Source organism: Pteropus medius, unplaced genomic scaffold (assembly GCF_902729225.1).
Source record: "Pteropus medius unplaced genomic scaffold, Ma_sr-lr_union100, whole genome shotgun sequence".
NCBI lineage: Eukaryota > Metazoa > Chordata > Mammalia > Chiroptera > Pteropodidae > Pteropus > Pteropus medius.
In genome coordinates, this window is record NW_024351543.1 from 8698730 (window position 1) to 8723422 (window position 24693).

General features: G+C 42.4%; 1 protein-coding gene across 5 annotated transcripts in view; it reads left to right on the forward strand.

Moving 5' to 3' along the window:
• LOC120586721 (kalirin) overlaps window positions 1-24693 on the forward strand; it is a 434187-nt gene that overhangs the window by 222753 nt on the left and 186741 nt on the right. For all 5 annotated transcript variants that reach the window (XR_005648786.1, XM_039843223.1, XM_039843224.1 and 2 more), the window contains exon 6: window positions 16088-16210. Coding sequence is in view for 4 of the 5 variants with exons in the window: in XM_039843223.1 (XP_039699157.1) it covers window positions 16088-16210 (123 nt within the window). In the remaining variant the exon portion in view is untranslated. The remainder of the gene's footprint in view (window positions 1-16087; window positions 16211-24693) is intronic.

The following is a 24693-nucleotide window of genomic DNA, read 5'->3' on the forward strand; positions in this document are numbered from 1 at the left end:
ACTGTATGCTGCAGTCACCAGGCCTGCACCAGGGCTGTGGGCGTGGGAGCAAAAGGAGGAAGGCCTGGGAGGAACGCTAGGCACACGAGGCTTGGCTCGTTCCCAGGTCTCTCACGCGGGCTGGATGGGGCCAAGACCTGAACTGTCGTATGTGAATAGCCTGCGTATGTGGCCTCAACTTATGAATGGACCTCATAGAACTACATACCCCATGGTTACGCCTTGGCACCGAGAACGTGACACTATGTTAACAGTACTTTCCAGAATGCAGATTGTCATGCTGATTCTGTCCACAGCAATTTAGGTGAGCTAGGAAAAGTAGGTCCTATCAGAGATAGAACTTGTGTGAGGCACAGGGAAGTAACTGAGAAATATTTATTTGTCAACAGACATCGAGTGTCTACTATGTGTCAGGTCCTCGGCTAGGTGCTGAGGATCATGTTTCCCCACCCCTGGCTCTTTGGATAGGGGAATAGTGTAGGGAAAATCAGGTTCAGCATTGATGTGATTCCAATACCTTATAAGAAAAAGATGGTTGGAAATAGTAATCACTCCATGAGTTAGACCCCGATTAGGTACCAAGGTCTCTTTTGCTTACTCAGCAGCGGTTGGGAATGAGGGGGAGACTAGCGTGTATGGGGGAGAGGCTGCAGAGGTGGTTCAAGGAAAAAGGAAACGTGTTAGTTCTGCCCTGGGAGGGAAAGTGGAAGAAATGTCTTCAGTCCCTTTTTGAAGAACATAAGACATTCAGGTACAATTTATAAAGTGAAAACAAAAAACAAAAAACAAACAAAAAAACAAATTGAGTCTGGGGAAGGTAGCTTTTTCAAGATCCCTTTCTAGGCATTTTACTTTGAGGAACCTTCCTTCCCTTTACCTTCTGTCCTACCCCACCGCACCCCTTCTCCCTTCTTTTCTGTTGTGACCTCTCTTCTCCTTGCCCTTGCACCTCCTGCAGCCTGTACCTACCCCACCCTTTCATGCATCCATTCTCTCTGAACTGGTTGCTTAGCTTCCCTTTTGTAGTCCTGCTTCCTTCCTTGGGTGGAGCTAAGGAAGAGCTCCCTGTGTGGTTCAGGCCTCCCAGGGAGGGCCGAGAGAACACAGGCAGGGAGACTCAGCCAGGGCTTCTAGAAAGAGCACTGGCTTCGCAATCACAGAGACCTGGATTTGAATCCTAGCTTAGTTACTCCCCAGCTGATTCGTTATCTGTGGCTAATTCACCCCTTCTGAGCAATTCATTTATCTGCAAAATGTAGATTTTAATACATGCCTTAGGATTGTTGTATGGATTAAAGAAAATGTGTATAAAGTATCTAGTATGCCCGGAACCTAGTAGGTGCTGAATAGATGGTAAGTTTGTGGAGACAGACTTGAGTTGGGTCATACACATAGTTGGGATCAGGAGTGAAAGAGAGGCATGGGGAGACTTTCTTGCAGGGCCTGTGGGGAGGGAAGGCAAAGAGTACACCCTCATCACAAGAAGGATGCTGGAGCAGACAGTGGGCAGCATGTGGCAGCAGAACAAGGAGATGTGAGGTAGGGACCTGGTGTCAGGAAGGGATCCTCAGAAGGATCTTGAGAAAGTGAGTATTAGAAACAGGATCTGCTGCTCATAGAAGGAAAGGGAAATGCAAGCACGTGACCCGGTTGGCAAGATCTTTGAACACTGTTGCTGAAGATAAGCCAGTTAAATAAGTGCTGGGTATTTTGCTGGGGACAGGTAATCTGAAGATGAGCTAGAGTCAGGCCTTCCCATGTTGGAGCAGGGGGCACTGGCAAACAAGTAGCTGCTGCACTAGGCAAGCTCACCCACTGAGGTACATACCACTGCTATGGGAACAACATAGATGGGAAGGCATTCAGTTGAAGTTGAGGTGCAGGAGAAGGGGAGAGCAAGAGCCAAAGGCATGGCAGCCTCAAGGTGCAGGGTGGGCTTTGGGAGCACCCACTGTCCGGTGTGGCTGGAGCTCAGGCGCCACAGGGAGGCGTGCAGGGAGGTGATATCCATGTCATGTTGATTGCCAGGAGTCACAACAGAGGGTCAGAAATCTGGTCATAGCACTCTCTGAATAACCAGAGACCATGACGAAAACTGGATTCTGATGAATGGTTCAGGTGCTACCAGGAGCATCTTAGAATACTGGAACCAGAGGTTCAAATCCCTAATCCAGGGCAGAACTCCCTTCCAGCCTCCCTGACACGCATTCTTTTAGACTCTGCTGAACATTTCTGGGGACGAGGAAGCCACAGCTTTGTGAAGCAACCCATGTCATCATTATACAGCACCATTTGTTAGAAAGCCCTCCTCCTACCAGGCCAGGATTTGCCTTCCCGGAGCTTCCACCCCATGGCCCCATCTCTGCCCTCTGGGGTTCTCCAGGACTAGTCTCTTCTTTCTCCCACAGGGCAGCCCTCAGATGACTCAGAGAAAGTCCTCAGTGACCTTCCCATTTTTTCTGCTCCAGAAGAACTCCCACTAGTTCTTCTGGCTTATTTTCATTTGATGTGGGCTCGGATCTTCAATGTGGCCTTTCTGGGATGAGTTTTTCAAACATTAGAAGGGATGGGGAAGGGTTGGCAGCTCTTGATCCCACTTCCGCAAGTGAGAAAATGATTTTGTGTGTCAGTGCACTTGTTTCTTGTAGCTCAAGCTAGTCTGAAACACCAGGATATTTCCACCTAGAGAATTATGTTCTCTCATGCACATGGAGAGAGGCACTGTCTCATATGTGAATACAAAAGGATGTCCTCTTACATGTACACATGGAGAGACTTTTCCAGGCTGAAAGTGTTCAATTGACAGGTGTCTGGTGCCTCGAGTTAGGTGTGCCCGGGTCAGTAGTAGTTGTCACTCTTCCTCAGGGAAAAGCTTTGCTCCAGGGTATCAATTGTTCCAGCCCCATCCCCACGTCCTATAGTTCTCCCTGAGGTCATTCCCAAGCAGAGCCAGAGACTCTTGGTCTTATCTCGGAGGAGTCAGAAAACCCACGGTGGAACACGCAGAGGAACATTAATTCCCTTGGAGGAAATCTACCTCAACTGGCATCCCAGAAGCGTTCTTCCCCACGACCCTCATTCCGTGTCCACCAGGAAATATCATTTTTCTGCCCTTTGGTTCACCTCCAGTTTCTCCTTAGAGACCCTTTTCTAGGATATGAAAGGCCCTGCTGTTGGGACAGTTGCTGTGATGGTGACAGAAGACGTGCCCTTTCTTGATATAGAGAAGAAAGGGATATTTGGTTTCTTCAGTGCGGATCAGGTGGACTGATTGGTCCCACCACAGACTGACACTTGTCCTGCCCTAGGAGATTTCCCTGGAGAGCTGACCCTTGTCATGAGGTGTCAAGAGGAAGTACATCTAGAAGGACCTAGAATGAAGAATGTGACCGGACTTGGTCATTTAGCCCCCATCATCAAGACACCCTGTTCCGTGCCTTGCACAGTCCTACTTTCTCATACCTTTGTTCACATTAGCCTCCCTCCTACCCTGCCCATTGAAGGTCCAGCTCAAATGCCGCTCTTCCCACTCTTCCCTGTTGGAGGTGGTCTCCTCTGGGCATCTTCCTATAGCCCTTATCCATCCCCCTCTAATGGCCCTGCTCCAGCTCATCTTGTATTATAGCTTTATGCTCAGATGACAATACGTTTCTGTTTAAAGTCCTCATTCTCTCAATTATATTGCACATTTCTGGAGGTCAGTGCCAGTGTCTTAGATAACTCTGTGTTCCCCAGAGGCAAACAGTCAGTGCCAAATAAAAAAATGGACCGTGGCACAGTCTGTACTCACTAGGCTGCCTGATGGAACAAAACTTTTGAGAGAACTGTGAGCTGGCACAAGAGCACCACCTACTGCTGAGAGCTTCCAGGGGATGCTGCTTTAATGCTCTCACTTAACTGGGGTTTTTTGTGAGTTTCTCCTGCAATGGAAAGATTTGGAGGCAGGAAATCCAGTCCTGGTCCTTTTATAGTAATCCAAGTGTGAGGAGATGAGGTGGTCCTGGGAATGTAAAGGGGAAGGGTGAACTTTGGATACACTAAAGGAAAAAAAATGGATTAGGTGACCGACTGACTGGATGCCAGGAGAGAAGGAAAGCTCAGGTAACTACAGGCCTCATGTTAGGATGGTGACAAGAGGATGAGAGTGGAGAGAAATCCCAAAAACATTTTGGAAGAGGATGGATGAGTAAATTAAACTCAAATTTTAATTTCTCTTAAGATACAGAAAAATGAGAGAAGTGGTGACTAAGGTTACTAAAAACATTACCATGAGTTATCTGGTGATTTGCATATCTGTCCTGCTCTTAGGGACAATGACACTATCTGTCCACAGGAATTTCCTTTAGTTCTTTGAATAAGATTGTTAAAGAAATAGAGGGTTTTGAGGAGTGATTGCGCTCTTCATTCCGTACGTTCTTCCTGAGCTCCTGCAAGGTGTGCTCTGCCACGTAGGGTCTGGAAGCTGGAAGCATGACCAAGCATCTCCTCCTGGATGTGCCTGGGCCAGGCTACTGTGTGATCTCTCACCTGCCTGGGCCCCATTGCATTAGCTGCTGCTGGAAGAGGGGGGAATAGGAACAGGGGAGTGCTAGCTCTCTTCCTGAGCTCAAGGTCAAGCCCACTTAGCACAGACCCCTTATGCATAACACCTGCCCCCTTCTCTCAGAGAGAGACTGCTGAAGGAAGGCCACCTCCTACTTAGCCCATGTGAAAATTTTTTCCCAGATGTGCAAGTGATTGGCACAGCCGATTTTAGGATGCGTGGGAGGACTAGATGAGAACATCCAGCAGACACTCCATTTTTGCAGTAACAATAATAGTTACCATTTATTGAGTGCATCCTTTATGCCAGGAACAAACATTAGCTCATCTAAATTAACTTGCCAAGGGCTAGATCTCAGTTTATGACTAAATTTAGCTGTGGGATAAAGTTGGGCACTATTTTCTAAACTTGGATTAAAAGGCTTTGACCTCTTCAATGCTACATTTTGGGAAGTGAGTGAAACACATTCCTTCACTCTATTCCTGAAAATATTTTATCAGCATCTGCGGTTCAGATGGAAGGAATTTGGCCCCTCAGAGTCAATATCCTGGGGCTGCCTGGGCCGCCCCATTGCTTGGTTGGTCCTGTTTCCCATCTGCTTGACTTGCTGGCTCCTGGATGAGCAGTTCTTCCTCACAGGGGGATACTGTATGCCAGTGCTGTAGGGAATTCAGTCCATCCAGCAAACAGAGTAGAAGTAAAATGCAAAAACAAACAAACAAACTCCTTATTTAAAGTCTGAAAATATTTATATTAATAATGGACTTGGTGAAACTTTTCATTAGATCACTTAGCATGAGGAAGGCAAGAACAAAGGGAGAGGCCTTTAAGGCCTAACATGAGCATGTGCTTCTCTATGCAGAGCTGAGCTGCGGCTCATTTTCAGAGATACTGTGTGATTTTAGCATGAAGTTTTGCAGTCTGGGTTTCTCTAATCAGAAAACAACTACTTTTGGTGACTGCCAGCTTACCTTGTCTGAGCCCAGTGGAAGTGGAAAGGAATTAGCATTCATTCAGCATCTACTATGTGTCACGCCCTGTGCTGGGCACCTTTCATATGTTATCTTTATCTCCTCCTTTATATTTATCTTCTTTGACCCAGACATTGAAGGGTTTGTGAGAAAAGGAAGTGGAGGGTCAAAAAAGAAGGAGGGGGAGAGGGAGGCAGAGAATCCTCAGTTGGCGAGAAGTCTGTAATGTGCCAGTTGATGTTGTTCTGTGAGCTCAAGGCTGGCTCAGACTCCCCTTTGCAATGCGATAATGACTGTCTGTCTTGGAGCCTCAGTATAGACACCCAGTTCAGGGTTAAAGGCGAATTTGACCGTATCACTCCCTTTCAGTGCTTCCCCGCTGCAGCCGAATAAAGGCCCAGTTCCTCTGCCTTTTGATCTTTGCCCCTTTGTGACCTGACCCGTCTCTTATCATCCCTTCTCACTACTTCTGGCTTCATGCTCCAGAGCTCTTTGTACCTCCTCTTTATTCCATGCTGTTATAAGCCTTCATACCTTTGCTCAAGCTGTTTTCTCTCCTTAAGATGCCCTTCTCATCTACACTTTTTTCACCTAAGTCCTGTTGTCTTTCAAGTGTCGTTCAGCTCTTGCCACCTTCTGGAAGCTATCCATGCTTTCCCCCTGTCACTACCTCTACGAAGCTGAACCAAGTGCTCCTCTGCTGTCAGCCCATAGTATACACTTTACGTAGTACTTTTCACACTTAAAATTGACAGGATGTTGAATGCATTTGTCTCCTTCACTAGACTCTGACCTTGATCTTTTATCATCAGTTTCTAAATTCAAGGTCTGGAATACAGTGGGTACTAAAGAAGTGAGTAAAATGTCGTGCTAAGCATCATGAACATGACACTGTATCAGGATGCTTTTGGCTCTAAGAAACAGAAAACTAGACTCTGTTGCAGTGTTCCCTATTTTAATCCATCTTGTCTCTTTCTCTCCTTCTTTTTTTTTTTAAAGGTGTTAATTATGGTTATTTTGAAAATCATCTGCTAATTCATAGCCCGATCATCTCTGGGTCTATTTCTATTGGCAGTTTTATTTTTCGATTAGCAATTACTTTTCTCTGCTTTTTCATATGTCTAGTAATTTATATTATATACTGTAAATGATATTGTAAATGATATTTTTTGTACAGACTCTTGATTAGGTTATCTTTCTCTAAATACTGTTAAGTGTTGTTCTGGGATTCAGTTAAATTACCGGCAGGTTTTGATCATATTGAGCCTTGGTTTAGTCTTTACTGTAGCAGATCTACTTTTATCTTTTCATTAATCTTAGGGTATAGCCCTTATTCTTAGGATGTGGTTTTTACTTCAACAGCCTGGTCTTTCTGGAGTCTCAGCTCAGCCCAGAGTATTCACCAAAGTCTCTTCACACTGTTGGAATTAGAACTCCCAACATTTCCCCAGCACTGTGTAACATCTAAAATTTCTGCTTAGCTGTCAATATCCTCCACTTCCCATAGCTGTTCTCTGCTAGGTCTTCTGGAGTCTTGCCTTGCATATTCACAGCTTAGGATCTGGCCAAGGACCTGACGGAAATTTTAATGAAGATTTTTTTTTAGGGCTCCCTTTTCTTAACTCCCTCTTCTCTAATATCCTATCACTGAAATTTCAACCACGTTACCAGTCCTGAACTTTGTTTTTTTTAGACCCATCAAGACTGCTGCTCTCTGCTCAGCTCTTATTTTCCTGCCTCGCAGTTTGTAAATACCCTCAAGGAGAAATTTAGGGCAAACATGGGATTTATGTGTGTTTTCCTTCTTTCCTGGACTGTTGGTCTATGCCGATTGTTGAACAGTGCTTATAGATGGATTAAATCTGATATCAGCTACCCCACTGTAAGCCTCCAAATGAACTGTTTAAATAAAAATGCAAGTGTATCAGAATCACCTGGAGTGCTCCTCCTGAATCAGGATCTCAAGGAAGCTGTATTTTTTAAGAAAACATTTAAGATAGTTCTCAGTTAAGGCTAGGTTTGTGAACTACTATGATAGACACTGGAGTAGTGAATTTGGAGGACAGAGAAATCAGAATGGGCTCAGTTGATCAAAGAAGGCACCGAGAGGAGGTGAGACTTCGATTATATTTCTAAGGATGGGAATAATTTGGTATTTGAGTGTGGGACATTTCATGGAGGGAAAGATGTGGGCATAAATATGGGAGTCAAATGGGTATGGTATGACATGTTTGCATGGCAGTGAATAGAATATGGCTGGAAAGGATGCTTGGTATAGGTCAGTGGTGTGAAATAATAGGGAAAGACAGGTTTGGACCAGATCAGGAGGAAGGGAATGCCTTGAATGCCAGAATAAGGAGACTGGATTTTGCATTGTAGATGACAGCAACAGTAATTTCGTGCGATTTATTTTTGTGTTTGTTTTGTTGTTTTTTGTTTTGTTTTGTTTTTTGTTTGTTCGTTTGACTGAGGGAATGACATGATGAAAGCAGTGTACTAGAGAAGTAGACCTGTGGGGGGCAGATGTTTTGGTAAAAGGGAAACAAATGGAGTCAGGGAGACCAGTAAGGAAGGGACTTCAGTAATGTAGACAGGCAGGACTGAGGGGCGATTAGCAGCAGCAATGGAAAGTAAAGGATATATTTCAGAGTTATTTGAGGAAAGAAAGAATAAACGGGCCGTGGGGATGAAGTACAAATGTGGGAAGTCCAGAGAAGGCAATATTTTCATGGAAAAGACGTAGTCGTGGAGGTGCTGTGGAGCATCACGGGGATGTTTACGTTGAGTCACAGGCACCGCGTGACAAGCAGTAGCCTGAGATTTAGGTGTGTATTTGGGAGACAATCCAATAGTGGTTTAAAAGCATGGACTTGGAATCATACAGACCTAGATTTGAGTCTTCAATATGCTATTTGAGTTTTCATTATGTGACCTTGGCCAAGTTGTTTAATCTCTTTGAATCTGTTTCTTCAACTAGAAAAAGGTGGTGATGATGGTATCTATTACCTGATAGGGCTGTTATGAAGGCTGAGATAGTGTGGGTAAAGCTCACTGCGTAGAGCTTGGCACGTATTTATTCTTGTCAGCGATCTGGGTAGTTAAGGTTAGAATGTACCCTGGAACAGAGGAAATTGTATGAGATTAAGGTTCAGATGGACACTAGATTCTGAATTTATCTGTATCACTTACAAACTGTGTGATCTTTGGCAATTTCCTTCCCATCTTCGTACTGAGTTTTCAGCATGTTTAAAATGGATTTAATAATACCTGCTTTGTGGCATTATTATAAGGACTACGTGAGATAATCTACAGAGGTGCTTGGCACAGGGCCTGACACACAAAATAGGAAATTCTATTTGTGTTGTTGAAGTTATGAGCCTGGGTGGATTTTCAAGTGGACAGAGTCTGATGAATAAAGGGCAGAGGGCTGATGGCCAAGTCTTGAGACTGTCACAGCAAGGGTGTGGGGGACAGGAAAGGAAGCCGTGAACAGGCAGCCAGAGAAATGGAAGCAGGTCTGGATAAATCAATGTAGGATTGGAGGATTGGTGAGCTTTCAAAATGTGAGTGTTTTTATTGTTTTTGTCATTCTGAGACTAGACGTGGCGTGTCAGGGAAGAGAGTGCAAGTGTGCGAAAGTGCTGGTTCTCCTGAGAGAATTTAGTGTGGGTTAGAGACTTGTGAAAGCAGGAGAGAGAAGCTCATCATGTCTGCAGCCAGATGGCCTGCCTCTGAAATTGACCTGGTCAGAGGGCCAGAGAGTATAGAGTTTCAGAGGAGGGCTGCATCAGATTCTGACAGGAGACCAAAGGGAAGGGGAATGGGAGGAATGAAGAACTCAGAAAGGAGGACGCGATAGGTCTACGTTGTGGGTGCAGACTTAAGAAAGTAGTACAGGTAGTCCACATACAGAGGGCTAAGTAGGAAGTAGATGGAAAATAAAAGTGGCAGGGGCAGAACACACTTCTGAAAGTTTGGTGATGATGGGAGGGATTGATGGAATGAAGATCTGAGCACATTGGAAAGTGGAGCCACGGGGCTAACAGCATCGACACTGAAACCAAGCTTCCTGGGTTTGAATCTTGGCTGCACCACTTATTAGCTGTGTGGCAGCTTTAGGCAAGTTAATTAACCTCTTTCTGCCTCAGTTTCCCAATCTGTGAAATGGAGATGATAATATTGGGGGTTAATATTAGGGAGATAATTATAAGGTTAAGAGGATCAAATGAGTTAACATATGTAAAGTGCTTAGAACAGTGCCTGGCACATAGTGAGCTTTCAACAAACGTTAGTTGCTATTGTTGTTGTTACCATTATTATGACTCTTGTCATTGAGAGAAATTGAAAATGGGAAGAGGATGGAGAAAGGGAAGACAAGGAGAGACATGGTAATGTTGAATATATAGTTTGGTTCTGAAATATGGATGCATCATCTACCAAGGAGTCTTCTTAGACTCTAATTAGTGTTCTGACTTACAAGACTACCGTGGACCACCTTTGGCACTAATCTACTCAAGACGACGTAAGATGGGAACCATGGCTTGCCAGCAGGACAGTCCTTGCACAATCTGGCTCAGGTGCAAGGAGGCAGGAACCACGGAGGGCAGCTGCCCCGAAAGAGCCAGTAGCTCTTGTAACAACTCCGTTGACACCACATTCAGGGGCCCTGCAACGTGCCAGTTACAAGAGTCACCCCATTCAGGGAAGCCCAAGGTATGGTGTCCCCATCAGGTATCTGTGGTTCATTGTTAGTTCTTCCAATCAGATGCAGTTTACCAGTATGGGCTGGGGGCGTTTTTATAACAGGATGATTTAGTAATGTGTTGGCACATACTATCTTGATCCGTTTCCAGGGAAACAGAACTGGTATGTTACCTGAATGTCAGATTATCACGCAGAAGGCGGGAGGGTTTTGTTAACCCCTTGCTTATAGTGGGACATTAACCTGTTTTATAGAGAAATCGGGAGGGTTCTAAACATGAACAACACGTTAGGATGTTAGATCTGAGATTCGGGAATTAGAGAATTTGGGTATAGAGAGTGTAAGAAACATGCTAGGGGATCCATAGCGTCTACAGAGACACAGTCTGGCTGGTGAAGTGTTTGGTGTTCTGTATGATTCTTGAGGCTACAGTCATGAGGTCTCCCAGGTAACTAGGCCGAGACACCATCCCAGATCAGCTGGATTTATGGTAAAATCACTTCTCTTTTATACAATCTATTAAAGCATTCCACCTGACATGCAAAACTCCTAAAGGAAATAATAGGCAGAGCCCAGAGAATCTTACATCCCTCAATAGATATTTGTTGACAGCTGCAGTCCATTGGGCACAAGTCCCAACCACTTCGCCTGTCTATAGATACCAATATAAAAATGGTCTCTCAGAACTTTGAATGCCCTATGGCCTGCAAACCTTGCAAAATACAAAAGAGGCAAGGTGTCAGATTCCCTTCGATGAGGAATTTTGGGAATCTAGAACCAAGGTTTACATTTCGAGATCCTTTATTTTTTCTCTCTTTGCCCCATTTTGGAAAAGCTCAAACCTAGGAGAGTGGGTAATCAAAAATGAAGGTTGAAGTGGCTTGAGGGTCCCGGGCCAGAACACACACGTGGAGTCTGTGTGTTGTCCTGTTTGCACAAGAACATGCGCCCCAAGGTCAGAGTTTATGTGAGGGCAGATTGGTAAAGTGGGGAAATGTGCTTTTGGTTCTCAGCCACTTCTCATTTTAGGCCTTCTCTCCTGTCTCAGGCTCCTCCGCCACCCCATTTTAAGATCTCATCCCTGGGTTGTGCTCACAAAGGGCCTTGCTTTCTTAATGAGCTATTTCTTACTGAGCCATTTCTTACTGAGCCATTCCCATATTAGGATAAACTAATTCCAGGAGGGCTTGCTGGAATAATGCATTTTAATAGGCATCTCTCCTGAGTGAAAAACTGTTAAGAGCCAAAGGGATTGAGTCTCTAATAGTGAAAGAGTTGGGGTGTGGCAAAGGGGATGGGTAAGGGGGAAGGGAGAAGCAAGGCAGGAGGGTGTGAGACCCCTGGTCAGGCTCACAGGATGAGCAGGAGAATGGTGTGCATAACCATGAGGACGTGTATGGGTCTGATTCCTGTGTGGGCAAGGGCATTCACAGGGCCCCGGAGTGTGTGTCAAGGCGGAGGCAGTGGGAAGATGCATAAGTGTTCTCGGTCTGTGTAGCTCCCTGTGGTCGCTCTGGGGGTGCATTTCCAAGAGACGCGGGCTGTGGATGTATGTGTTTGTGTACGAGCTGCAGGTGTGATTCAATTAGTCCATGGTGATTTTGCAGTGAGGTGAACCTACTGCAACTCTGAATCATACCTTTCGTCTGTTTCGTGTTCTAATTGAAAACATTATAGATGTATATGCCATAAAATATGCTCACTATATAGATTTTAAATCTACCAGGTATGTAGCACTTAACAAAGCATGAAACCATTATCTTATTTGAATCTCACTACTACTGCCCTAAGGTCGAAATAGTGTAAATTGCCATCCCCATTTTACAGATAAAGAAACTGAGCTTCAGACCAATAACCTAACTTGTCAAGGTTTATACAGAAGAATCTGCACTAGAAGCCAAGTCTCCTGTTTGAAGTCTCTGGGTTTTCCACTCTAAAACATATGAAATTTTATTGTGGAATTGACTGCATGTCAAGTTTCCAGACATAGTCAGGTTTGCTTACAAGGTGGTTGTCAGTACTCTTTAAGGCACAGGATTTGATGGATGGATCACGGGCAGTGTACAAACAGGGCACTGGGACACGGGTGATGTTGGAGTGTGCATATTTAGGTAAAGAAAATCCATCATTGTCTTTCGTCCTCTTAATCAACTCATCAGAGCTGAATATGAGCAACTTAAAAACCAGTATAGTCTGTGATTACAGACAGTATAAAATACTCACAGTAGATGGTGAGGTGGTTTGAAAGTTAAAACTCTACAGCAGATTCCATTGCTAAATTGAAAATGAAGAAAATAAGCCCAAGATCCTTATTTAATATCTTTGCTCTATGAAATAGTTTCTGCTTCATTAAAAACAGAACAATAATAACCTTTTAGTCATCCTCATCTTTAAAAGAAAAGGGGAAAATGGTTCCTGTTTATTTTCCTAATTTACATTTTAAGTAGATTCTTTTTTTTATCATTTATTATATATTAAGAATCAAATTTTTATATATTCACTGCATTTTAGCCAGCATAAAAAATAACTTAATTAAAAGCAAAACATGAAAAAGAAGAAAACAACCAAAGTGGCTTGCTTACATGTAACATCCATCTTCTTAATTAGACAAAACTATGTTGGTTTCCAAACAAAGAGATAAAATTTCATTATTTAGACATGAACTTTCCTCTTAGAAGAATTTTGTTATTATAGTACATTTTGTTGAACCTACCATTCGTAGCTTCTCAAGAAAAAAAACAAAAACAAAAAAATAGATCACAATGTTTGAAACCACTGTAGAGATATTTTCATTAGTTTTTCTTTAGATCTTTGGGTCAGTCTAGTTCAAGTGTCTTCCAGAGAGCCCAATTCAAATGAATTAAATCATAAAATGTTCTAGGTGGAAGGGAGCTTAGAAAGGGTCAGCTTGTCTGGAGATTAGCAACCCCAGAGCCCATGGCCAACTTGCTCATGCATTCATTTGTTCATTTACGAAGTATGAATTAGGAGAAGTGAAGCTGTTTGAATCAACTATCCCCTATGCACTGATGGGGCAAGGGCGACAAGAGAGGAGAAGGCTGCGTGAATGACCCCCTGTAAGGGACAGTACCTTCAGCTGTAACCCCACAGTGTCCTGGTGACTGCCTGTTGAGGGGCAACTGCCCTGTGGAGCCCAGATGGAGTGGAGGAAGTAGGACATTGTCTCAAGAACCATGTTCAACAGGTACTCAGTGAATGTGCATTGGGTGAAATGAACGAATTCTAGACCCTGGGCTTCACTTCTCTGACCCTGTTTCCCATCTGTAAAGTGGGCCTGGTGGATGCAGTGAGATGAAGTGTGCAAATGGATGTTTTGTATTGTAACACACCAGACAAATGTCAGGGCTGAGAGGAAGAAGCTGCCTTTCTTTGGCTATCACTGTTTTCTCATTCACATGCTTTTATTCAAAAAGTTATAAATGTAAGTTGTAGCATTGAATATGCCTTCTGATCCAGGAGACTCAATGAAATATTTTATTTTGAATGGAAAAGAATACATTCTATAAGTTTCCAAATTGGGCTGAGTGTAAATCAGGATGCTTACCTCCATTCTGAGAACCACTTATGCCTTGTAAATGAGAAGTCCAGAAATGAAGAGACTTGCCCATAGTCTCATGGATAGTTAGTGACAGAGCCAGGCTTGGAACCAGCCTAGTCTTCATCCCACTGGACTGCACACATGCACAAGAGTGCACACACATACACACATGTGCACATGCACACATGCATGCACACACATTCTCTCTCTGCAGCCAGTTCCACTGAATGTAACAAATGAAAGTTATCCTTGCAGGCAGCCAGGCTTGGAAAGGTGAGGATTATATACCATTGGGCACCAGATTCAGCCCCAAAGAAGACTTGAGACAGTTTGTTGGCAAATAGCCATCTTGGAGAGACCCTGATTCTTGATGTCACGTGGGACCATCTGGTCCCCAGAGCAGGTCTTTTTCTCTCTGAGACGTGTGTCATCTCTTTGGAACGCTGCCTCCAGCACAGATGAACTTTCCCAGAATGCCCGGCCACTGGAGAGCAGCTCCTGTGCCCAACATGGAGTGCAGAATTGGGCAGAATGGCATGGGCTCAGACCTCATCCTGTGAGAAGTGCTTTCAAGAAGGACTTCTCAGTATTCTCAGTTCCTCCAGTATTCTTCACCCTCGCCTGTCTTTTACCTCACTTTTCTTACTGCTTTCCACCCTAACTGGCCCGTGTTCAGCTCTCCTTGCTCTGTAGTCCAGCAGGGACCTGGCACTCGGCCATCTAGTCATTCTGGAGCTAGCACATAACTCCACTGCTTATTTGCATATCTAAACAGCATTTAACAGAAATTACAGAGAAGGTCACTTCTCGGCCACTGGACAGATAGCCAAGAATGTATATGGAGTAAGCACTTTTCATCACAAGTTCTAAGGACTTCAGGCATTTCATATTTTCATTAACTTTATCAGTTCTTTTGTCAATTAGGAAACAAGATAAGAAATTATTTTAGAATAGGGTTGAGAGGTAGAATTTTAAAGATCAAAAATTGCAGAACAAGATTCCTCTAAACTCCTGGGGCACCTGTCTTCTTTTCCCCCTCGTCCTTAATAATAATTTCTAAAAAGACAGAAGCCCACCTGAGTGTCTGTGATGTGGGGCTGGCCATGGCTGGTGGACCCAGGATAGTGCACGCAGCAGAGGGACCCAGCCTCTACTGCAGCCCTTACCTCATCCCAAACTACAGTGTCAGTTCCAAGTCTAGCTGTCCTCCTCTCCAAAGGTTTCACACCTTTCCTGGCTGTATCACTTGACTGATCTGGATAGAAAATTACAGAAAATCCAACTTAAATAGGCTTTAATAATAAAGAGGATTTTTTGGCTCAGGTACTAAGGAAGTCCAGAGACAAGGTGGAAATCAGGCAAGGCTCAATCAGGACTCTGCCTGTGTTTCCTGCCATTGTTTTGGCTACACCCTTTCTCTGCCCATTTTCTTCACCTTCAAGCTGCTAGAAGAATGGCTGCAGCAGTTTGAGGCTCGGGGTCACTATGACACTATCAGAGGAACAGAAGGTGTATCTAAAGAACTAGGATTCTGTTTTTCCAGAAACTTCCAGCAAACGTCCTCTCATATTTTATTGTACTGAATTAGATAACATTCCTATTTCTGAGACAATCCCACTGGCAGGGAGGTGTTATACACTGATTGGCGAGATCTGGTGTTCTGAGGTGGGATAATTCTTAGAGTGACCCAGCCCACCCCTGGAGCTGGGATTCCGGTCAGCGACCCTTAAAGCATGTGCGCTGCCTGGGATAGAGGTGGAAACCTAAAAGAAAACCAGAGTACAGAATCAACTTTTCTAGAAACTCCACGGCCTCACAAATCCAGGGTTTGATTCAGCTCAGAGTCAATTTAACAAAGTGTGTGGTTGGGCAGTGCATATGTGCCATGTTAGGACGCCTTGTTCCAACAAGGGGTTCTCTCCTCTCCTGGGGCAGTAGGGAGTGGACTAAGCCTACCAGCTTGTCCCCTCATCATCTATCACTAAAGCACGTATGGGGCCCTTTTGAGATTTTCTAAAAGTTTTTACAAAGGGGAAGTAACTAGGGATAGTAAATAATTTCATCTCCCTGATTCTCTCACTTGTTTTCCTTTAGGCTCTGTTGAGAAACACAGAGGCAGATAGTGGGTCTTTGTGCTAAAAGTGAGAGATCTCCCAGGAAACCAGACTGTGGACCACCCCACTTTGAGAGCCGTGACTGGGTCTCACCAGGCACCAGCAGCGGGGCTTATTTTGCTTCCAGTACCTCTGAAAGTTTTGCGCCGTTGGACCCATGACCCTTCTGATTACTCTGTACCATCTTGTCCTCTCTAGATGTTCGACTGGATAAGCCACAACAAGGAGTTATTCCTCCAGAGCCATACGGAGATCGGAGTCAGCTACCAGCATGCCCTAGACCTCCAGACGCAGCACAATCACTTTGCCATGAACTCCATGGTGAGTGGAGCACCTGCTCTCAGCACTGCCTTGGGGGCAGGAGAGTGGTGAGGGAAGGGGCCTGTGGGGAGGATAAAGAGGGCCAGGAGCAGACTGCCAGGCTGACCAAGAATGGGGAACTCTGTGTGGATCCTTTAGCATTCCATTTGCCAGGATTGTAACATGTACAGGACACATGGCCAGCCAGTGTGGTTCTGTAGCAGATTATGGCCCATTTCTGCCCCCGGACCCTGCTTTACAAGGTGAAAGGAATGTGCTGGAGTTGTAGAAGGCAGTAACTCAGCACAAGACTAGGAGGGAGTTACCAGTTCCACTTTGCCGACTTAACCAACTAGCATGTGAGTCGCTGAGCTGGAATGGCGAGGATCCTAAGGCTCTGGTACATGGAAACAGTTGATTGGAGAAGAGGAGCCTTAAGGAAACATGGTTTCTGTCTTCAGATATGTGAAGGGCCTTGGAGAGAAGAGGGTAAAATTGCTTTGTGCTGGTCTAGGAGGTGGAACTGTCCAGGGATGGCAGTGGGAGAGGGAGGCAGGACATGGCTCGGGGTTGGGGTGCATTGGGAGTCAGTGGGTGCCTCATCATGAGGAGTGTTCAAGCAGACACTGAATTCAGAGAGGGATGTTTGCTAGCCTTGTGACCATAGGGAACTTACCTCTCTGTTCTTTAATTTCTTCATTTGTAAAATGGAAATAATAACAGCTACCTTATGGGTTGTTGTGAAGATTCAATGAGTTAATTGTAAGGCAGTTGGAGCTGTGCCTGGTACATGACAAGTTATCAGTAAATATTGGTATTATGATGATGATGATGTTGTAGGAGTCTAGTCTAGATAACATCTCTGTTCCCTCATAAAACTAACACTTTGGGATACTATTATTTCCATGTGGTCACTCTAAGACTTTATTTCAAAATCTTGTTTGCCCCTTGAACCCATTGTATTTGAAATGCCTGCAACCAAAGTATGCTTCTCTTCCTCCCCTCTGCCAGCTCTTCCTACGTGCACTACTGGTCTAAAAGAAGAGCTTCACCATCCCGCATATACCTGAACGTCAAAGACCCCTTATTATTTCAGCCAGTGATTCTGGGAGCGGGGAAGTGTTAGAAAAAGAAAAACTGGAGGATCATAGAGGCCAGGAAAGAAGAGCATTTCATTTTTTACCATGTTGTTTTAAATATGCTGTACACCAAACTTAATGTATTGAAGAAGAAATAATTCTGGCCTCAACTTATTTAATGTCTAGTGGGAGAGAGAGACCATCATGGTGCAGCTCGATATGTGTGATGGTAGAGATATGCTGAGTTGACTCAGAACCTTAAAATCTCAGTGGTTTAAACCAACAGGAGTTTATTCCTTGCTCCTACCACATGCCCATCACTGGCTGGTGGGAGCTCTGCTTGTCACGGTCCCTCGGGGACTTAGGCTCATGGAGCAGCCACTGTTTCAGATGCTGCCAGTTGCCTTGGCAGACAAAGCATGTAGCCAAGCACTGGAACTATGCACCTAGAAGTGACACATGCCACTTTCACTCACGTTTCATTAGCCAACACCAGTCACACAGCCACATTTCACTTTGTGGGCGGAGGTATATGGTCCTACCACGTGTTGGGGAGGAGAGAGTGGGATATTTATGAATAGCCCTAATGACTAGCTCAGGGAGCCATCGCAGGATGGAAGATAGAGACGAACATCATTAGATTTGCATAGAAAGGTAACTCTGTCTGCAGAATAGAAGGTTGTGGTCCCAGGCAGGGAAAATATCAACATCGATTTTGTTATCAATTTTGGCTACAACAGTCTTATGTCTTCATCTAAATGTAAAGACTCTTTGCTTTCCAAGCTAGTATCCTATAATTATGTCTTATCCCTGGCTCAGTTTAGTCACAGAGGAGCAAAGCAATTGATCACAGGTGATTAAGAAGGCAAACTCAAATATAGTCAAGTTTGATTATGTGTCCTTGTAGATTTCCAATGGTGAATTTTCCAAATTCTGTGCCAGAATCTTCATGTCACCCAACTGCCTGGCCCTAAGCCAGACTAACTCAATAAGAAACAAAGACAAACATAATTAGGGAGGTAAATCTTCCACCAAACCCCTCAAAACAATGAACTACAAAGCTAAATAGAAAGAGCCTTTGGCTTTGAATTATCTGCACCACTGCTTGTGTCTGTTAATATGGATAACTGAGCGTTAGTGGCACATCAAAAACCTTCCTCTGACATATTCACTTTTGAAGTCTCCATATTCAGGACAATAATGAGAGAGGAAATTTACTGAAAAGGAAGCATCTTCTGGAGCTGGGAGAGTAGGAAGAATAGATTTAATATGCAACAACCAATTAGCGTATTCCAGCCCATCTCAAAGTCTCCCACCCTGAGAACGTGTACAGCATTCAGAGGCCTCTGTAGCCTGATGAAGCTGGATCTCCTCTCTGGCCGCAGGGCAAGGGAAGGGAAATCTCAAGGTTGTTTGATCAAATTGCGTGGGCACCCGTGCTTTATAAATGGGGCCTTGTGCCTTTGTTAACTGGGAGGTTACAGGTTTGTTATTAAAAGGAACTTCCACAAAGAGGGATGTCAGCATCCCGAACAGGTGAAAGGAGGGAATTTACAGACTCATGTTCTCTGGCCTGAGTGATGGATGTTGCTGCCAAGAAACAGATGAATGGAAGCAGCTACTGCTGGAGCCCAGTGACTACAGGAATGATCAGTTACAATGGGGAGGTGGGAATGTGGGTTGTCCTATAAATTCACTGAGGCATTTCTGTCGCTGTTCTTGGGAGTTACACACTCAGCTAGACATATGTCCTCACATCTTTCCTGTAAAGGTAGGTGTAGTGTACTTTGTTTCGGGCTACAAGTGAGTGCTTTTGTGTCAAATCTTGTTTTAGCGCTGAAATAGGCCAGTGATTCCGTACCTTTCAGGGAGGTCACAGACCCTTTTGAAATCTAATGAAGGTGGTGGGTCCTCTCTCCGGAGATATATGAATGAATTTTTTAAGATAGTTTCAGGGGATTCGAGGAAATACTAAAGCCTATCACTCAATCTCCCCAATTTAAGATCTCAAGAACCTCATGACTCTTTATTCACACATTCCTCAAATAATTAAGGATCAGACGTTATGCTGAATGTTGGTGAACAAAAGCGAGATGGTCTGTCCCATGGAGGTTCAATTTAAATGAGGGGAAGAAGGTATATTTTTCAATCAATAATCAGTATTGACTTGTTCATTGTTCATTCATTGATAGTAATTAACTGTCTGAATTAACTCTATAATGTACCAAAGAACTTATTATTTAAAGAAGCCCTAGGTATACTGTTTTGTAAATGAAAATGATCAACTTGTAATTTCTGTTTTCTATGTTTTGTTTTCATATGTCTAGCTTTTATACTGGTTAAAGATCCAAATCCAGCCAAGGTGACCATTACTGAGAAATAATTTCGTATCATTAAATTGTGGAGGAAAAATCAGAAATTTCCTAAATTTCATTTTGAACTGGTACCAGTAAAGGCTCTCAATTATTAACATGCCAAGAGTGTGGTACCCTGCTGAGTCTGGTATGTGAGCAACTCTAAAAGGAAAAGGTTAAAATTGGTTGATGTTTGGCTTTTGTCATAACATGTTTTTTGCAGTTCCCACTGGGGAATCCTATTCTTTTGATCTTAAAAAAAACTGATGATAATAATGATAACCTACCTACTAAACCCAGTAGGAAAATATTTTCTGGCTTTTTATAGTACCTCAGAAAGCCAGGTTTTCTCAGCTCCCCAGGGCCCTCCTCTTTCTTAATTATGCCTGTTGTGGCATAATTCTTACAAATTCTCCTCCTGAGTGTGGCCTTCTCCTCTGGTGGGAGTGGGCAGATGGAAATAAGGTCGGGTTGCAATATGCAACAGAACAATCATATAGCCATTTAGTTCTAGTTCTAGTCATGAAAAGACATATGAGTATATACAAACATAACACAACCTTATTTACAATTTTAATTTGCCAGTTCTTTGGGGGAACAATAAATTGTTAATAATTTCTGTCTAACATTTTAAAATATGAAATGATACTTATTTTCTATTATTATAACTGTAAGGATTCATATTATTGATAACCATGTGCAGCTTGGCGGTAGGAATCATTTCTGCTGCAGCACGTGTGTGATAGCTGCTTTCATCCTATTAATTTGCTCACTGGAGGCACATATTGCCACTTGATGGTGAGCAAATCAGACCATTTGCGGCGAAGTCTGTGGTGCTTTCTCTTTGTTTTGAGGGAAGGCTACAAATGGTAGCACCAAGGAAAAATCAGATCTAGCATAAGACTAATAAAGATTCTGGGGCAGGTATCCTGACCCCAATCTCAGAAACCTTAGCCTGGGGTGCTCTGTCATCTTTGATTCTTGGCAACCCTAAACTATGTTTCTGCAGTACTTCTGATAATGACAGTAATTCTAAATTTTGGTTTAAGTGTGCATGTGTGCACTTGTGTGTGTACACACGGGGACACACACACACACACACACACACACACACACACACACACACACACACTTGCTATTGTGATATTTAAATAGCCTGTATTTGACCCTGCTGTAGTTGCAGAGCCCCTTCATAAACATAGAGCTCATTAAAAATGAGATCAATTTTATTTAGTGTTAGCCTTTTTAGTATAACTTTTTTCAAAGAATCATGTAGTGAGCTTGCTAAAAATGCAGATTTTCTTTTGGCTTTCACCCCAGTGCTAGAAAATTGTAAACTCTGAAGGGTGGGACCCCAGGAACCTGAATTTTTAACAAGTTCTCCAGGTGATTTATATGCATATTAGAGAACTATTGTTCTGTGGACATCTATATTATAAAGTGGTTCTGTATTAGAATGAAGCATCACAAGTTCTGAAAGACAGTCTATTTCCAGCGTGACAGCATGAGGGGCTCCATAGATCTGCTCTTCGCTGAAAATTTAAAAATGTTTAAAGTTTCTAGAAATTGTCCTATGTGCATACAGCAAATGAAGGAACATTTAAGAAAATCTACTAAAATTTGATAAGAACAGTGAGTCTGTAGTATTTGAACCCAGACCCACTCTCAGCCTCTTCCCTCCCAGCTCAATAAGATGGAAGCTTCCTTCCAGACTTGTGCAACCAAGGACACAAGCCTCCCTTTTTTCCCAGGCTGCCAGATGAAGGACTGTCTTTCCAGATGGGGCATTTATTATCCCACCCCAAGCTACCTATTGCTAATGCTAAGTTCTGAGTGAATGTGGTCAAGAGCTGGAACTCCTTCTGCCTAGTCTCCACTCACAGAACAGAGGTTCTATGATGGGTACAACACTACTAAGAATTCTAGGGCTCCAGATGCCCTTGCCCCAGCTTGTAATGCAGAGCCATGCTGGGAGAGGCAAGCCAAGAAGACCCGAGGCTCCTCAGCTCCCTCCACTGAGTGTTCAGCTCTTGAAGTGGGGTATCATTCAGGGAAACACACCATTTTCTCTAACCCCATCTCCAGAGACATGGCTCAGAGATTTTGCCTAGGGGTAGAAACAAACTGTAATACTGAGAGTGCCCAATCTTTTCCCAAAGCAACTGACTTCATTTGTAACAGAGAATAGAGAAGTTTAAAATAACAACACTCTGGATGTGGTTCCATAGTGTAGTGGTTAGCACGTCTGCTTTACACGCAGAAGGTCCTGGGTTCACTCCCCAGTGGAGCCATGGTCCATGGTCTACGGCCGGGCCATGCCAACCTGAACAAGCCCAATGTCTGATCTCGGAAGCTAAGCAGGATCAGGCCTGGTTAGTACTTGGATGGGAGAGCACCTAGGAAGACCAGGTGCTGTAGGCATAAATAATAATAATAAAAAAATAAATAAAATAAAACACTCTCAAAAATGCCCTTAGGGAGGCTCTGGTCTAAGGTAATTGAGAGAAGACTGGTAGAGTCATTGGAGATATCCAATAAATGGTAGTTTGCATGCTAGTTTCCCAGAGAAAACCGGGGAAAGAGACCTTCTGGGGCAGGAACAAATCTCAAGCACTGACCTCAGAAACTATCCCTTCAGAGGAGCCTAAATTTGATTGGATAGATCTATGGAGGAATTAACCCCCCAGGGCATTGTCAAAAACAATAATAAGCTAGAAATTAGTGGAATTTAACAGCTTGGAGTGGTCAGGGAAAGAGAAAGTTAAAGAGAGCACTGCCAAGACCATGTCATCAGGAACAAATGAAAAGAGCCAGAAATGATTTTGAAAAAATGAAATAAGGAAGTTAATATAACAAAAGCTATAAACATATATTTACTCTACTTTCTTGTCTCAGCTTCTTTAAAAGACATAAAATTATAAAAAGTGATAATTATAATGATCTAATGTTGCGTTTCTAACATTTATAGTTGTGATATATATAATAACAATACCATAAAAAGTGGAGAAAAGGAACAAAACTATATAAGAGTAACATTATTGGAATTAAGTTAATATATATCTGAAACTGATTGTGATAAGATGTTCATGGTAAGCCCCAGAGCGACAGCTAAAAAAGAAAAAACTAAAAATATTGTGTGAAAATCCAGTAAAGATATTAAAATGCTACATTATAAAGTTTTTACTTAATGCAAAAGAAAGCAGTATAGGATGAATAGAGGTATAAAAAAAAAGACATGTAACAGAAAAAATTTACATGGCAAATATAAATCCAGCTATATCAGTAATAACGTTAAATGTGAAAGGATTAAACAGTCTAATCAAAGGTAGAGATTTTTAGGCTGGATAAAAGAACGTGATCCAACTATATACTGTCTATAGGAGAAAGATTTTAGATTAAAAATTTATAACAGTTTGAAAGTGAAAGGATTGATAAAGATGTATTACGCAAACAGCAAACCCAAGAAAGCTGGAGTGGCTACACTCATAACAAACTTAAAGACTTTAAAACAAAAAAGTTTACTGGTGAAAGAGAAGGACATTTTGTAATGATGAAAGGGTCACCCCATCAGGAAGATAGAACAATTATAAATATATATGTACCTAATAACAGAACACCGAAATACATGAAGTAAAATCTGACAGAAAAAGAAAAATACAATTCAACAACAATAAAAAAAGAGAGAGACTTCAGCAGATATCTATACTTCACTGTTAATAATGGATAGAACAACTAAAAGAAATAAAAAAATAGAAGACATGAACAAAGAAATAGACTATAAAACAAATAGTTATAAATACCTGTATTAAAAATAAAAAATATCAAATTAATAACCTAAACTATTAAGTAAGGCATTGGAAAAAGAAGAGTAAACTAAACCTAAAGCAAGCAGAAAGAAATAAGAAAAATTAGAGCGGAAATTAATGAATTAGAAAATAGAGGAACAATCGAGAAAAATCATGAGACCAAAAGATCAGCAAAACTGATAAACCTTTAACTAGAATAACCAAGAAAAAAAATCACTAGAATTAGATTACAAGAGGGGACATTACTATCCATCTTATAGAAATAGGATTATAATGTAATACTACAAACAATTGTATGCCAATAAATTAGGTAACGTCGATGAAATAGACAAAAGCCAGATGGCTTCACCACTGAATTCTATCAAACATTTAAAGAAAAATTAAAACTAATTCCTCAGAAGCTTTTACAAAAAATAGAAGAGGAAGGAACAATTCATAATTGATATTATGAAGCCATTATCACCCTGATACCAAAACCAAAAAAGATATCACATGAGAAAAGAAAACTACAGACCAATGTCATTTATGAGCATGGATGCAAAAATTCCTAAAGAAATACTAGCAAACCAAATACAGCAAAATATAGAAAAATGATATACCGTGACCAATTGGGAGTTATTCCAGGATTATAAGGTTGGTTTAACATTAGTAGAATTTTAAAAAGGGGGAAATCCCACATGATCATCTCAATAGATCCAGAAAAAGCATTTGACAAAATCCAACACTCTTTCATAATAAAAATGCTCAGTAAACTAAAAACAGAAGAGAACTTCTTCAACCTGCTAAAGGGCATCTATGAAAAACCCATAGCTAACATCATACTTGGTAGTGAAAGGCTAGATACTTACCCATTAAAATCAGGAGCAAGACAAAGCTGTTTGCTCTTGCCACTTCTATTATTGGAGGTTCTGGCCAGGGCAGTTATTCGGGAAAAAGAAAAGGCGTCCAGATTAGAAAGGTAGAGGTAAAACTATCCCTGTTCTCAGATGACATGATCTTTTATGTGGAAAATCCTAAAGCATCACTAAAAAACTATTAGAACTACTAGTAAATGAGTTCAGCAAGAGTGCAGGATAAACAATCAATATACAGTACGTATTTCAATATATTTACAGTGAACAATCTGAAAATGAAATTAAAACCATTCCATTTATAGTAGCATCAAAAAGAATAAAATACTTGGGAAAAAAATTAACAAAAGGAGTACAAAACTCATACTCCAGAAACTACAAAGCATTGTTGAAAGAAATTAAAGATAGAAATAA